Consider the following 15,474-nt stretch of genomic DNA (forward strand, 5'->3'; position numbering starts at 1 on the left):
TAGTCGGGGGCGGGGGGCACAGGCAGCCCCATGGAAGGGAATCATGATTGGCTGGGATGAGATTTAAGCTGCTGTTGTCCACCTGCTGCTATACCTTGGGGCTCAGGCAAATACGGCCTGTTCTTCAGGGCACAAGTGACGCTGCTCCAGAGCTGAGCACTGCATCCCTATGTTGTTGTTGGGTTTTCTTACCTGGAAAAATATGGCCATTTTCCTTCCATATCCTCTAGCAAGTCCTCAATACACTGGTTCTATTTGTATGTCTCTATGTAAACACATCACAACACATCATATCATATATGGCTCTGAAGAAGCAGCAAAGGCAACAGCTGAGAACGTTGTGCCCTACAGCAGTTGGGGAGCTGTGTGAAACAGAGTAGCCTCCAGAGACGAAGTCTTCTGGAAGGGAAAAGACCAGCTTCTTACCTGCTCACCCATTGATGGACACTTGGGTCGCTTCCACCATATGGCTGTTGAAAATGATGCTGCTCTATACACGGGTGGACAAATATCTGTTCAGGCCCCTGATTTCAATTCTTTTGAATATATATCAGAAGTGGGATTGCAAGATCCTACAGCAATTCTATGTTTCTTGGGCTGAAGAATCACCACACTGTTTTCCATAGTGGCTGCATCATTTCATGTTCTCATCCAATAGGGCACAAGGCTTCTGACTTCCTGTCAGTCTTCTCAACACTTCTTCTGTCGCTGTTATTTTTAAAATAGCCAACCATAAACAGAACTTTCTCAAAAGAAGAAATTCAAATGGCCAAAAAGCACATGAAAAAATGCTTACCATCTCTAGCCATAAAGGAAATGCAAATTAAAACCACACTAAGATTCCACCTCACCCCTGTTAGAATAGCCATCATCAGCAACACCACCAACAACAGGTGTTGGCGAGGATGCGGGGAAAAAGGAACCCTCTTACACTGTTGGTGGGAATGTAGACTAGTACAACCACTCTGGAAAAAAAAATTGGAGGCTACTTAAAAAGCTAAACATTGATCTACCATATGATCCAGCAATACCACTCTTGGGGATAGACCCAAAAGACTGTGACAGAGGTTACTCCAGAGGCACCTGCACACCCATGTTTATTGCGGCACTATTCACAATAGCCAAGTTATGGAAACAGCCAAGATGCCCTATTACTGACAAATGGATCACGAAAATGTGGTATCTATACACAATGGAATTTTATGCAGCCATGAAGAAGAACGAAATGTTATCATTCGCTGGTAAATGGATGGAATTGGAGAACATCATTCTGAGTGAGGTTAGCCTGGCCCAAAAGACCAAAAACCATATGTTCTCCCTCATATGTGGACATTAGATCAAGGGCAAACACAACAATGGGATTGGACTTTGAGCACATGATAAAAGCGAGAGCACACAAGGGAGGGGTGAGGATAGTTTAGACACCTAAAACATTAGCTAGCATTTGTTGCCCTTAACGCACAGAAACTAAAGCAGATACCTTAAAAGCAACTGAGGCCGATAGGAGAAGGGGACCAGGAACTAGAGAAAAGGTTAGATCAAAAAGAATTAACCTAGAAGGTAACACCCACGCACAGGAAATCAATGTGAGTCAATGCCCTGTATAGCTATCCTTATCTCAACCAGCAAAAACCCTTGTTCCTTCCTATTATTGCTTATACTCTCTCTACAACAAAATTAGAAATAAGGGCAAAATAGTTTCTGCTGGGTATTGAGGGGGTGGGGGGGAGAGGGAGGGGGCGGAGTGGGTGGTAAGGGAGGGGGTGGGGGCAGGGGGGAGAAATGACCCAAGCCTTGTTTGCACATATGAATAATAAAATAAAGAAATAAAATAAAATAAAATAAAATAGCCAACCAAATGCTATGAGGTCGGATCTCATTGGGGTTTTGATGTGCATTAAAAAAAAACCCCTAAATTAAAAAAATCCTTTGTATGTTCTGCATATTTATCCCTTATTGTGTGTGTGTGTGTGATTTGATTTACAAATATTTTTCCCATTCTGTCAGCAGCCTTTGCATTCTCTTGGCACCGTCCTTTGATGGACAAAAGCCTTCCCTTTTGATGGTTATTTTAACTATTTTTTCTTTTGTTGCCTAAGTCATGAAGCTTTCCCCATCACCCTCTATTTTTAGTCAATACCTAAAGCCCTGCTAAAATGTCCCAAGGAGTGCTGACACACTGCCGAGGCCTTCTGCACTCCATTTAAACAATAATTTGCTCAGCTGAGGTTCATCAGGTTCTTTGCTTATGACTCGATTGCCAGTTGGCTCCACTCTCCTTGGCATTTTCTCAAGCCCGGGGCACAGCTTTCCGTGGGTCCTTGGGCCACACCACAGTGCGAGCCAAGGGGACTGGTGAAAAAGCACAGGCCAAGAACACCTGGAGGTCGTCTGGCTCAATTCTCTGGCATTAAGATGAAGAAAGGGAGGCTGGCAATGGAAGTGGGACCGCAAAGCCCTGCACACAGCTGAAGCCTGGCCCAGACTGTTCACTCCTCCCTGGAGCTCCCCTCCTGAAGTCATTCCACCCCTTGGAGGAAAAGGGACAGGCAGCAGAGACCTGCTGTCACTTGAGCCCCACTGGGTTCCTGTCACAAGGATTGCTACAATCCTTACTGTGTCCCTGCAGGGACTCAACAAACAGGAAGCGAAGTTCAGAGTTTTGAGCTTGCTTTTCACAGGTGACATGCAGGAGCCAGACTCCAGTCTTGACCCTGAAGACCCAAGGTTCTGACACCTACCAGAGTGACTCCGGATTCCAAAGGGTCCCTGTAAGCCTCTCCTGGATGCTGGGGATTCCCAGATGAGGACTCAGGCCCCTCAGAGGTGGCCCAAAACAAGCACAGAGCCAGACAAGTATGAGCAAAATCGTCCTTTTGAAATCAGTGACTTTAACGACTTGTCATGGATGAGTGCCACTGAAGTCAGGCAGCCCCCAGCCTGCGAGTCTCCACAGACTCATGCGGGTTAGGTGACTTCTGAGTCTGGCTATGGTGGCCTCATCAGGCTCTGCCCAGGACCAGGGAACTCCCTTGGCCTCCAGCGGCAGCCCAGCTTGCCAGCTTTGATTGTAACTTGCTTGTGGTTATTGTTCCTTTCCTTCCAAGCTGATGACTGATGTTTGACATTAAACATTTCAGGGTTCCCTGCCCCCCACCCCCTGGAGTACTGGAACTAGAAAAGTCCTTTGGGCTCATTTCCCCGTGTTTTATAGATGCCCAGGACAGGGTCCAGAGTGGGTAAGGCCTCTTGGGAAGCAATGACCAGGCGCCAGGCTCTCCTGGGCAAGCTGACTGTCTCCTTTCTCTGGGTCCATCCGGGATCAGGCCAGGCTTGAGGCCGAGCAGGAAAGCTCCCTGGGCGGCCATCAGCAGCGCCCACCCCGCCCCATTTCCTGTTGAATTTAAGCCAGTTTTAGGTTAACTGGGTAGTTATTAACCAGAAGGATGGTTACAGTCCCTTTCCCGCCGGTCTTTCTGGCCGTCCACACGGCCAACTCCGCTGCCCTGGCACGGGAGGGCTTCTTGGAGGTGGAGGCGGGAGGCGAGCGGGCCAGTGACCCTCACGCTCTCCAGGGTAGGCCCCGGACTGCCCAGAGCCCGGGCGGCGGCGGGGCGGGGAGCTGAAGACTTGGCTCCGCACCTGGGGACCCCGCCTATTCCGTCCTCTTCTCGCCGGGAAGCAGGGGTGTGACGGAGTTGTGGGGAGGGGACAGGGAAGGGGAGAGGAGCCTACAGCGGAGTAGGGCCCGGCAGACAGGAGAGCAGAGCGCGCCGACGCCGTGCACGCGCCGCACCCGCTGGGCGGGTTCGGAAATGACGACCGCGCGTGAGACCTCGTCAGGCCCCGCCCCCAGACCTGCCCCGCCCACCCGGGGCTCCACCCCTCTTCAAAGACCCCGCCCAGTCTCGCTTCTACCCCTTTCCCGCTAGGGCTTGCTCACTCTCCAGGACACGCCTCTTAAGACCACGCCCCCTATCCTCTCCAGGCTCCCGCCCTCCAAGCCACGCCCCCTTCAGGCTCCGCCCCGCCGACTCCGCTCACTCTGGCCCCGGCGGGAGGCGGCGCCGCTTCTCCCCCGGCTCCAGTGGGACCCACGGCGAAGGCGCTGCGTCGGGGTCCGGCGGCTCGAGGGTCCCGGGTGCTGTGCGCTCAGCGGTCCGCGGGGCGGCCATGGAGGAAGCCGCGCCGCAGCACCTGTCGCTGCCCTCGGGGCTGCTGGAGCTGTGCGCGCTGCTGGGCGCTCCTCAGGACCGCCTCCGTGGCCTGGAGCAGGTAGGGGGTCTGCGGGGAAACTGAGGCGGAGCTCCGGGTGCCGGTCAGAAGGCGGGGTCCCAGGCGGGCGCATCGCCAGGTGGGTGTCCAGGTGCGCAGCGGGGCTGGCGCGAACTTTCTACGGCTGTGGCCCCCAGCCGGCCTCTGGCTGCCGGCCGCTCTGCCCCTGCGGGCCCCGGCCTCCTCCGCGTCCACGCGCGGCGCAATCCCGCCTGTGCCCGGGGGCCCACGGCGCCCCCGAGAACGGGCCCCGCGCGCCAGCTGGGTGGGGGACCGTGCGCTCAAGCTCAGGGCAGGCACCATCAGCCTCCCAGGTGCGGGGACCAGCAGCTATTGGCCAGACGACGCTAACCCGGGGCCCCGACCCATCCCCTCCCTGGGGACCTTCTCTCGGGGGCCGGGAGCCAGCTGGATTTGTACCTAGTGATTATGGCGATGCAGAAGCGCTCACGCCCGTTGGAGCGTTTCTCCGCGTCTCGTTGCCCCTCTCGTCTCCGCCCTCCGATGCTGCCACCTTGGGCAAGGTGCTGACTCTTGCCGCCCGGAGTTCAAGATCCAGTGGACCAAATCCTTGCCTAATGATTTCCTTCATTGCACAAAGCTTTATTGTCTCCTAATTACTGGAGATATTATTCTGTACTGGGAACAGAATAATGAGATTTCAGGTTTTAGATTTACTTGTGCGGTGAAGCCTGTTTTTCTCAGTTGCAGGACAGCCCCTCCCCCTTTTCCTTCCAGCTCTACACCTAGCAGCCAAAGACCTGCATGTCCCTTTCTCTGGGAACACAGGAGTTTTAGAAAATCTCATTATCCTTGTTTCTTTCCTGTGTTCTCACTTCTTAATGCTGGAGCCCAGGCTTGCTTTTGAGCCCATCTGTGGTCCTTTTTTATTTCCTTTTGCTCCACCTGTCTGTGACACTGTGTCTCTGTCATTTTCCCCCAGAGATTGTCCTAATGTCAGGCCTAGGTATGTGCACAAATCCTTTCATATCATTCCAGATGACCACACTGGAAGTCAGATAGTCGTCTGAGTATTTGAGTGATGGCTGGCTGTCCAGGGAAAATAAACAATGGAGGAGGAATGGTTGTCACCAAGAAAAGCTAAATGTTACTAAAAGTCACCCAGTAAATGTTTGTTAATGCCTGGGTAGTTCCTATGACTAGACTTTAGTAGAAAGCCGATTATGACTCCTGTAAAAAGCATTATTTTATGTGGAAATGATTTCTGCACAGTCCTCCCACCTTTCTTACTCCTTCACCCCCCAAAATGTCACCCCCTTTTGATCTCTGTGTCCTCATAGATTGATTTAGTTGTCTCTTTGCCTCTAATTTGCCAAATGGCACTGCCTCCCATTTTTTTTTTTTTAGAATAGGAAATAACCTGGTTTCACTTGTGGTCTTTGCTGCAGTTCCTGGTTCTTACTTCAGGGGCATTACAGCTCACACAACAAAGTGTGAGACATGCCCGGGAGGCAGGGTGAATCAGCTGGAATATTTCCAGTGTTTTCCCTTACTGAGCAGGCTGCACTACCCCAGGTCAAATGAAGGGGCCTCTTCCTTTGTACTTAACATTAATCTTCCTCAGGGGGCCGGGGGAAGAGGGGAGTCATGACCCAATCATTGTATGCACATATAAATAAAGCAAATAAAAACAAAACAAAACAAACCACATTAATTTTCCTCACTCTGTGCTCTGATTCTGGTAAGGCTCTGGCCAGGAGTGCAGAGAAAAATCGTAGAGGATGAGGAGAAAAAGGAGAGTTAGGAGATGGATTAAATTTCTGGTGTTATCTTACTTTTAAATCAATGTCAATGTTGTAACTAACCAAACATGATTTTATTTAATTTTAATTTCATAGCAATTCTCTTTTGAATGCCTAAGGCTTTAAAAATATTTTTAAGCCGGGCGTGGTGGCTCATGCCTGTAATCACAGCTACTCAGGAGGCAGAGATCAGGAGGATTGAGGTTCGAAGCCCATCTGGGCAAATAGTTCATGAGACCCTATCTCAAAAATACCTATCACAAAAAAAGGGCTGGTGGAGTGGCTCAAAGTGAAGGCCCTGAGTTCAAGCCCCAGTATCACACACACACACACACACAAAATTAATTTTATTTTTAAAAATTGCCATTTTTCTGCCATGTATGGTATTTCGTGCCTATAACTCTGCTACTTGGAAGGCAGAAATCAGGATGATTATGGGTTGAGACCAGCCCAGACAAAGTTAGTGAGACCTTATCTCAACCAGTAACATGGGTGTGAGGGCATGCACCTGTCATGCCATCTATGCAGGAGGCTTAAGGAGGAGGATCCCAGTCCAGGCTGGCCTATGGAAAAATGTAAGACCCTACCTGAAAAATAACAATGCAAGAAGGCTGGGGACATGGCTCAAGTGGCAGAACACCTGCCTAGCAAGGGCAAGGCCCTGATGGCACAGTCCTAGAGCCTTGAAAATGGATTGATTTGTTGTATTTCATTAGTAATGGGCAATCCTATTGTGAAGAGTAATGCCACTGTGTAATCCAACTTAGAAATAAATCTGTGACTCAAATGAGTTAGGGTGTTGTGGTTTTTACTTTTTAATTAGATATTTTTAAAAAAAAAACCCAAAAAACAAAAATACGGACATTGAGTAGGTATTTAATAAGTCAGTGTTTGGGACAGAAGAACAGCTCCTTTCTCAGGCTGCCAGAGGAGACAGTCCCAATGTTGGCACAGTCTGTGGGCATGGCTCTGTCTTCCCAACCTGGCAGTGAGGGCAGCTGTAGCATGTGTCACCACACTCTTGATGGGACTTTCCACTTCCAGGAATGTTTTTAACACAGGAACTGGATGGGTGCAACTGTGTAGCAGTGAGACTACCCATTTCCATTTTGTTCAGCGTGATGAAGCCTTCAGAGTGACCCAGATGTCTCTCTGAACGGACTGGGTGGGTACGTTACTGGATTTTCACACAGTACAATACTATGCAGTCATGAACAGAGAAGTCAGCACACTGTACATTTAAGCAGATGACTGCATTATGAAAAAATGTTATAAGTTTACATTTGCATAAAAATTCAAGGAAATATCCTGGGCTTTGCAAAGTGTTAGCTTTGAGTCATGGAATTACCAGAAGGCTGTCCTATTCTATCTTTTCATGTCTTATGTGCACATTGTTGTTATTTGTGAAAAGTGAAATTATATTGCTTATCCAATCAGAAAAGACAACAGAGATTTCTACTTGGAAAAAAATAAATGTACAGTGAACTGCTAAAGATAGAGGGAATAACATGGGATATTGGCTTCAGTATTCAGTCCAAACTGAGCTGCCTCTGAAATCACCAAGTGCCAGGGGTATGAACAGAGGGACGCATCTCCTAGGAGCTTCTTGGGCTAGATGTGGGGACTGAGGAACACAACAATCTCTGCTTCACCTGACCCTACAATTTGGCAGGTGAAACAGTAGCACCTAGTGGGGCAGTGAAGCCCTGATGAGGGGGAGGTGCAGGTCTGAAAGAAGGTGCAGCAGGAGGAGATGATCCAGGAGGCAGAGGTGTGGAAGGAAGGAGGATCTGTAGGAGGAGATGGACCCAGAGGGAGCTGGAGGTATGGAAGGAAGGAGGAACTGTAGGAGGTGATGGTCCTGGGGGTAGAGGTGTAAAAGGAGGACCTGATGAACATGGGAGGGCAGGGCTGGAGGAGCAGATGCAGGTCCAGAAGAGCACACTACCTGGCTCTGGTGGGGAATGGCTCTCTGCAGTGAGTGTGAGGGGAGTGGGTCTATTTGGTGAAGAGGTGGCGTGAGGGTGGGGGTTTGAGGATGTTAGGCCATGTGAAGAGCAGAGAAAAGCAGGGTCATTGTAGAGGTGCCTTAGAGCCCTGGGCGAGAGGGTCTCAAATGACTTTGGGGCACCTTGGCTTGGGGAGCGGGCTGGCGTGTGGGTCGGGGCACGCTGTCCTGTGACCTAGGCACATGCATGCTACACAGAGAGGAGATTAACATAACGATGGGTGTTCGTGGAGACAGACACCCTCAGGGTGGGGGAGGGGCAGAAAAGTGTGCAGGGCTGGTTTGTTCCCCTGTGGCATCTGGTATGCTCTTTAGAGAGGGGATGCTTCTTCAGGAGAGCAAATGTGCTGGGTCCCTGTCAGGAAGTCCTGCGTCAGGTGGAGCCAGGCTGAACGCTTGAAGGGTTTGCTCCTAGTTCATCTGAACCTAGTCTGAGCCATAGACTATGTGGGTGCTCAGTTTGCAGATGTGATGCCAGGCACAGCATTGAGCTTGCCCAGCTGCAAGACCTTGCCCAGGCCAGTGGCCCTGAGGTGGGGTTTGCAGGTGGGATGTGCAGTAGGTGGGGCTCCCAGGCTGGAGTCCCAGTTCCTCAAATCTAGACTGTGCCATCTTTATTGCAGAGCATGTATGTGGAGTTTTCCATTGCAGTTTTCTTTTTTGGAAACTAGCAGGAACTCAACCTTTGAGCGGTAAGGGACCCTTGACATTCAGCTGGCATGCAGGAGACAGTTGGGCAGGCTGAGTTGGGGGTAGGACCCTGGAAGCTGCCCTGGAGCTGTAGATGGAATTGTGCAAGTGGCTTGCAAGCTGGAGCATGGGGCCAAGTCAAGGAGAAGCAGGAGTTTGCAGGAGGCTGGGCAGGCACAGTCAGGATCCTAGGATCTGGGAAGTCCGAAGAGAAGGATCTTCCCGCCAAGGTTTTGCATGTTGCCTGGAACCAGTGTTTGCTCTTGTGATGTAACTGACACAGAGAGGTGGTTTCCGGGGGTGGCTGTGAATCCTCAGGCTTTATGGCTGTGACTCTTTAAAGAAGGACAAAACAGACAAATGTAGTGTCAGTTGAGGAGATCAGAACTGTTGGACTTGGGTAGGAAAAGTTTCAGCGGTTTCATGTGTTGGAGAAGTGTATTCTTTTCATGTGTAGAACATGACAGATTTTCAAATTATATAGTAGCACAGATTTCCCATGTTGGGTCTTTGTTCCTACTGGTGTATTTTTCCCAAAATACACCAAAAAAAATAGCTGACAGGCTTGAATGACATAGCATACAAATAATTGTGTTGAGTTTAGAGTGTTTTTGTGGACTGGAAATGTCATGGCTGTAAAATCCCTTCCAGGGTGAGAACTCCCCTCTTGGTTCCCCTGGTCTCACTAAAGGTTGATTATTGACTGTTCCTCTTCTGCCAGCTGAGATCCTCTTGTTCCTGGGGACAGTGCAGTCCTTCCTCTTGCCTTCCCTAGGGCATCAAAGACTCTCAATTGTCTGTTCCCCACCCCTACCTGGCTACCTCCTATCTTGCTGTATCCTGAATATCAAGAAAATTCTGGCTGAGTCTTTTTAGTTTTTTTTTTTTTTTTTTTTTTTTTTGGCAGCACTGGGGTTTGAACTCCAGGGCTTCATTCTTGCTAGGCAGGTGTTCTTACAGTTTGAGTCACTCTGCCAGCCCCTTTTTGTGATGAGTTTTTTTTTTTTTTTCACCAACTGTTTGCTGGGGACTGGCTTTGAACTGCTCTCCTCTTGATCTCTGCCTCCTGAATAGCTAGGATTATAGTTGTGAGTCACCAGCGCCAAGCTAGACTTTTATATTTTTAGGTAGCTTGGCACCTGAGCTGCTTCTTTCTCTCACATACTGTCTTGAATTTATGATCCTCCTGTCTTACCCTACCGCCTGTGTGCTGGGATTACAGGTGTGCATCACCATGCCCATCTTATGGACTGCATTTTCCCCACATTCTTTGAGAAATCTGAAACTATGAGCTCAGCCCAGCTTTGTAGTAGGAACTGTATGGGGCATTTTAGTTAGGAAAGAGATGGATGGTTCAGCCCATGTTCATTATATTATTGGGGGCAAGAGAAGATTAAAAAAAAGGTTAAAAAACAAAAAGCTTGTATTGACTTTGCATTTAAAAGAATTGTGCTGACTGTCCCCTTTCACTAATCCCAAAGGACCATCTGGTCAGTGGAGGAGAGATGTGCCTCTGCTCTCTGTATCCATCAGCTGCCTCCTCTGTCCATCTGCCCAGATCACAGGGACTGGCGTGATGTGAGGGACGTCCCAGCAGATGTGGAGGGTGTGATGCTGGTGAGGGTGTTTGTGTGGAGGGTGCTGATGTACAGAGTCCTTCTTAGTATCTGCCTTCACACCAGTCGGTTTGGTGCACCTGAGTGCTCCTGGAGCTCCCTTCTCCCTGCACTCAACCCAGAGAGGGATGGAAAGTGTGATAATTTACTGTCAGCAGTTCAGGGCAGATAGGATTTGAACTCAGGTCTTTGAACAGTTCGGAATCTGGCTTGAACTGTGGTGCTTTGTGCTGAGAGAGACATATTGTTGCCTCCATGTTTCATAGTTGATACCCCGGACTTTGAGTGGTTACATGACTGGCCTGAACACAGGGCCTGGGAAGTTCCTAAAAGGATCTTTTACACTGTCCTTACTGACAAGAGCCTCGGTGGGGACCCCCTCACTATGACGCTTTCAGAGGACAATGCGGAGCTACTGGGTGCGTGTGCTTCCTCCCCAGCTAGGAAGGATGCCACAGAGCAACAGTGGACATGTGCACTGACTTGTATTTTTCCCTTTTTCAGGTTGCCCAGAAAAGGGGAGTCAAAACCCCTTCTTGCCTTGACCCAGAGGTTCTGTCGGTGTTTGTGCCTCCCTTCACCAGTAAAGAGGACAGTCAGGTGTCCAGTGCAAGTTGCACCACTCTAGGGAAAGGCAGAAGGCGCTCCTTCCGCAAGAGGAGAGAGAAACCCAGGATGGAACCCTGGAGGGGCCTCTCGGGGGACCCCAAAGGGCCTGATTCTGAAGACGTCAGTATCCTGGGTGATGTGGACCTCCTCGCCCTGCCCCAGTTGTGCTTCCCAGGTATGGTGCACATGGTGGCCTTGTGCTGGCTTAACACTGAGTGGCCTGTTCCCAGAGGCTCACATGCCGGGGACAGCTGGCCTTGGCTATCTCTGGTGTGGGTCATGGGACGTGCAGTCTTCTTAGTCTGGGGAAGTTAAAACTAAAGGGAAGTTTCAGTCACTGGTGCAGTCCCCACAGTGTCTGGGAAACTGAGTCCTAGAAGACTGGCTGCGTGGACCACCAGGTGGCCTGGCAAGCTATGGGACTTTCCGAGGCCTTTCCACTTTGACTGGAAAGGAAGTCCCGAGCACTTAAGGATGGTTAGAAGTATGTCCCGTAGTCAGTAGCAGTTCGGTCCCCAGAATGTGCCTGAGCTCCTCTCCCCTCCCCTGCTGTCCATTACTCTGCCTTCAGTCCCCATGTGAGCTGTGTGGTTCAGTTGCTGAGTGCCTTGGTTCACATGTTTTGTCACTGTTCTTGAGAAATGTTCAAGTGGCTGGTGTTGGGCAGTCAGACTAAGGGCTTGGCCCAAGGCCCTATCTCATAGTTCCTTCTAGCAGCCGCAGGGTTATGACCCGGGACAGGTGTTGGGGCGGAATCTTGTGCCCAGAAACACTGCCTTGGCCACTGGGTGAGCCCTGAGGGTGCAATCTTGGGCTGCCAGTGTCATACTGACCCACCACGTTCACTCACCAGGTTCCTCAGTGCGGGGCTGTGGGGCGGAGGGGTATCATGAAGAAGCTGCAGGAGGGGAATCTGGGGGGAGCTGGCTGAAGCAAGGCAGGAAAGGGCATCATGGTGCCCGTGGATACCTGGAAATGAGCATTTTCTGTGTGCTGTGAAGATAATGGTTCATGGATTGCCCAGGTCTTTCACTGGGTGCCTGGAGAGGTTTTCCTTTCTGTCTGTTGTACCCGCAGGGGGCGTGTGCGTGGCCTCGGAACCAAAGGAGGACTGTGTGCACTTCCTGGTGCTCACTGATGTCTGCGGGAACAGAACCTACGGCGTGGTTGCTCAGTACTACCGGCCCCTGCACGTAGGTGGTTCCATTGCTGCCCTGGGAGCTTGGGGTGACGTTTAGTGTCATGGTGAGACACACATGCCATGCACCACCTCAACCATTCTAAAGTGTGCACCTCAGCAGCATTCAGGACGTTCACAGTGTTGTGCAACTGCCACCACCGTCCAGTTCCAGAACATTGTTCTCATCACCCGAAAACCCTGTCTCTCATCCTGCCTGCATAGCCCCCTTCCCTGCCCTAGCCCACTAGGCTTCTTTCTGTCTCCAGATTTGTTTCTGTGTATTTCATGTGAGCGCAGTTGAAGAGTATACAGCTTTGTGCTTTTGGCTTCTTTCCCTTAGCTTATCCACATCATGGCATGTACTTCATTCCTTTTCATGACTGAATAATACTCCACTGCGTGAGTGGGCCACTTTTGATTTACCCTGTGATTTGTTGATTGACATGTGTTTGCCCCTACCTTTCGCCTGCTGTACAAGGTGCTTGGGTTTAGGTTTTGAAGCAAATTTCATACATCGTGGTTTATGGGTCTTGACTGGTCAAGGCCTTGGTGTGTGAATCTCTGGCCTTAAGGAGCTTGTAGGGGAAATGAGGCAACCTAAAAGTGCATCTGCTTTGTGCTTCCAGAGGGTCCCAGAAGCAAATGAACCCAGGCTGCGTAAAAGCAGCCAGGTTGCTCCTTGAAGTGGAGGGGCACCTGGCTCTCCCCTTGGCTCCAGAGGCTAAGGAAGGTGTTCCTCTCTTGCTAGAATTGTGCTTCCATTATGACTTTATCCAAGTGTCCTCAGGCATAAGATATAATCTGGTGACTCTCCCTGAATGCTTAAGGAGTGGTGATGTCTGTGTGACCCCCTCCCAACTGCTGCAGCAGTCCCAGGTGTGGTCCAGGGTGCTTGTGTGGAGCTGTGCACTTCATCCTCACCCCGGCAAGTGAGGGTAGGAACTAACTGCTAGAATCAGCCCTCTCTTCACAGGTGAGGAGACGTTGACACAGGGAGGTTCCGTGATTTGCCTAAGGTCACATAGCAGCCAGGATTTATACTTGAGTAGCCCCAACACAGACTGGTGACCGTTCATTAAATGTTGGTGGATAAGCAAGCTGACTTGTTGATGGATGTTGCTGACTGTCTCCTGGGCTTCTCTTTTTGCTTGGGAGTCTTAGAAGCTCACATTCAAGTTATCATTATACCCCTCCATCCTGCAAAAAGCCCTAAACAAACTCCCCTCCCCTTGAGCCCAGTTGGTGAGTCCAACTGTTGTGCCACTTGTGTGGCTGCAGAAGCTAGGCCTTCTAGAACCCTGAGGCCACACTGTCACCCAGGTTGAAATCCTGTCCCCTCTACCATTGCTCCCAGGCATGTGTATTGAGAATGCTGTGTGGTGTGAGCACCACAGGTCCTTTGAAGCAGAGCCTGTGGTCTCTGTCTTGTTGCACCGTGTTTAAGCTGTACGTCACTTTCATCCGGAGGCTGTGGGCATCTCCAAGGCAGCTCTGTGCCTGCTCTATCAGTAACCTCAGCTCCTTGCGGGGTGCAAATCACACAGGGCCAGTCCATGTCACCTGAAAATCGGGGCTGGGTGGGAGGTGACCCAGTGTGTAGGAGGGGCCTCTTGTCTCTGTACTGAAATATATACCGGAACTTCCAGCACAGGAGGTGACCATGTCGCTGTTGGTCTTTCTCTAGGATGAGTACTGTTTTTACAACGGCAAGGCACACTGGGAGTCGTCACGGCTGAGTGAGAGCACCACTGGCTGCTTTGTGCCCTTCGCAGTGTGCGTGGTGTCCAGGTTTCCCTACTACCACGCTCTCAAGGACTGCCTCTCCTGGTGAGCCCAGGCCTTGGGCATCAATTTGGGTTGGCAGCAGGATCCCTCAGGAAAGCTGATCTTTCTATAAATGACGTGAAATGGTGTGGCAGCAAGAGGCAGGTGATGCCCTCCACGAACTGAGGAGGAGAGTTTTAATATGGAAAGTTCTTGAAAAGACATGTGTTGGGAGAAATTCTTGTCCTAGCTATCTGAGAAAATCAGCAGGCTGCTGTTTGTCTAATGCATTTCATTGACATTTAAGAACTTACAGAATCTGGGTAGAGTCTGTAACCATCTTACTGCTGCTATTTTCTTTATTTTTTTGCAGTACTGCAGATTGAACCCAAGCCTTGTGCTTGCTAGGCAGGTGCTCTGCCACCTGAGGCACTCCCCGGTCCTTATTGATGCTATCAGGGGAAAAATCTGAGGACATAATGAATTCTTGAAAATTATGTTGGATTCCCATCATCAGACTCTGTGATTGTGATGTGGGAGGCTGTGGCCTCTGAACTGGGATGTGAGTCCATCCCCAGGGCATACAGACATTTGCTTTTGAGTCTCATGAAGCCAAGCATTTGTGCAGGCTTGATTAAAGACAGAGGGTGGCACCTAGCAGAGGATTCCTTGTGAAGGACACTCCTTTTAGACCCAACACCCTCAATAGTTTTCCCCTGTGTCTATGGGTTTCCCCATCCACAGGTTCAAAAAACACTCAAGAAAAAACTGCATGTGCTCTGAACTTGTGCAGACATTTTCCTGTTACTGTTCCCGAAACAACTCAGTATAACAGCTGTTTGCGTGGTGTTTGCATGGCATTGGTCATTACAAGTAAGCCAGAGGTGATCTGGAGTACACAGGAGCTGTGCATAGGTTCTGTCAAGTATGGCACCATCTTATAGAAGGGACGTGGACTGTGTGGGGTCCTGGAATCAACATTCTAAAACCCAGCTGCGATGTACTGTGATGAAACCCACCCAATTCAGTATTTGGTTCAATACATTTCGGCAAATGTGCTCCCCTGTGACCCCCACCACAACTAAGATGGGGAATGTTCATTCTCCTCAAGTTCCCTCCCACCCTACAATTACATCTAGTCTCTGCCATGGGCTACCACGCACCCCACGTACCCTTTCTGTATTTATTTATTATCTGTTTGTTTTGAGGCAGGTTCTCATTATGTAGCCCAGATTGGCCTCAAACGCATGATCCTCCTGCCTTAGCCTCCTGAGTAGCTGGGATTCCAGATATGCACCACTCTGCCTGGCCATCTGTTATAAAGTCATATGCTTAAAAAGTCAGAATGCATTTTGGAAGTAAATTGCTTTAAGCACTTTCCTTCAAGGTGCTGCTGCTGCTGTCTTATTCCTTACTGAAATAGAACACATCGAAAAAATGAAAAAATGCACAAATTCCAGCTGTTTTTTCTTTGTTTCTTTTTTCTTTTCTGTTTTTTGCAAGTTGAATACACCCATGAGACTGGCATCTGGAGTAAGAAAAAAACATGACCAGCCTCTCTGCAAAACC

General features: G+C 49.9%; 1 protein-coding gene across 4 annotated transcripts in view; it reads left to right on the forward strand.

The window, feature by feature from the left end:
• Window positions 1-4,040: 4,040 nt before the first annotated feature.
• The window catches only part of Dennd3 (DENN domain containing 3), a 53,287-nt gene continuing 41,853 nt past the window's right edge, over window positions 4,041-15,474 (forward strand). For all 4 annotated transcript variants that reach the window (XM_020156919.2, XM_020156927.2, XM_074069304.1 and 1 more), the window contains exons 1-4: window positions 4,041-4,275; window positions 10,857-11,136; window positions 12,039-12,154; window positions 13,826-13,968. In XM_020156919.2, the coding sequence (XP_020012508.1) occupies window positions 4,174-4,275; window positions 10,857-11,136; window positions 12,039-12,154; window positions 13,826-13,968 (641 nt within the window). In that variant the 5' untranslated portion in view covers window positions 4,041-4,173. The remainder of the gene's footprint in view (window positions 4,276-10,856; window positions 11,137-12,038; window positions 12,155-13,825; window positions 13,969-15,474) is intronic.

Source organism: Castor canadensis, chromosome 3 (genome assembly GCF_047511655.1).
Source record: "Castor canadensis chromosome 3, mCasCan1.hap1v2, whole genome shotgun sequence".
NCBI classification, from domain to species: Eukaryota; Metazoa; Chordata; class Mammalia; order Rodentia; family Castoridae; genus Castor; species Castor canadensis.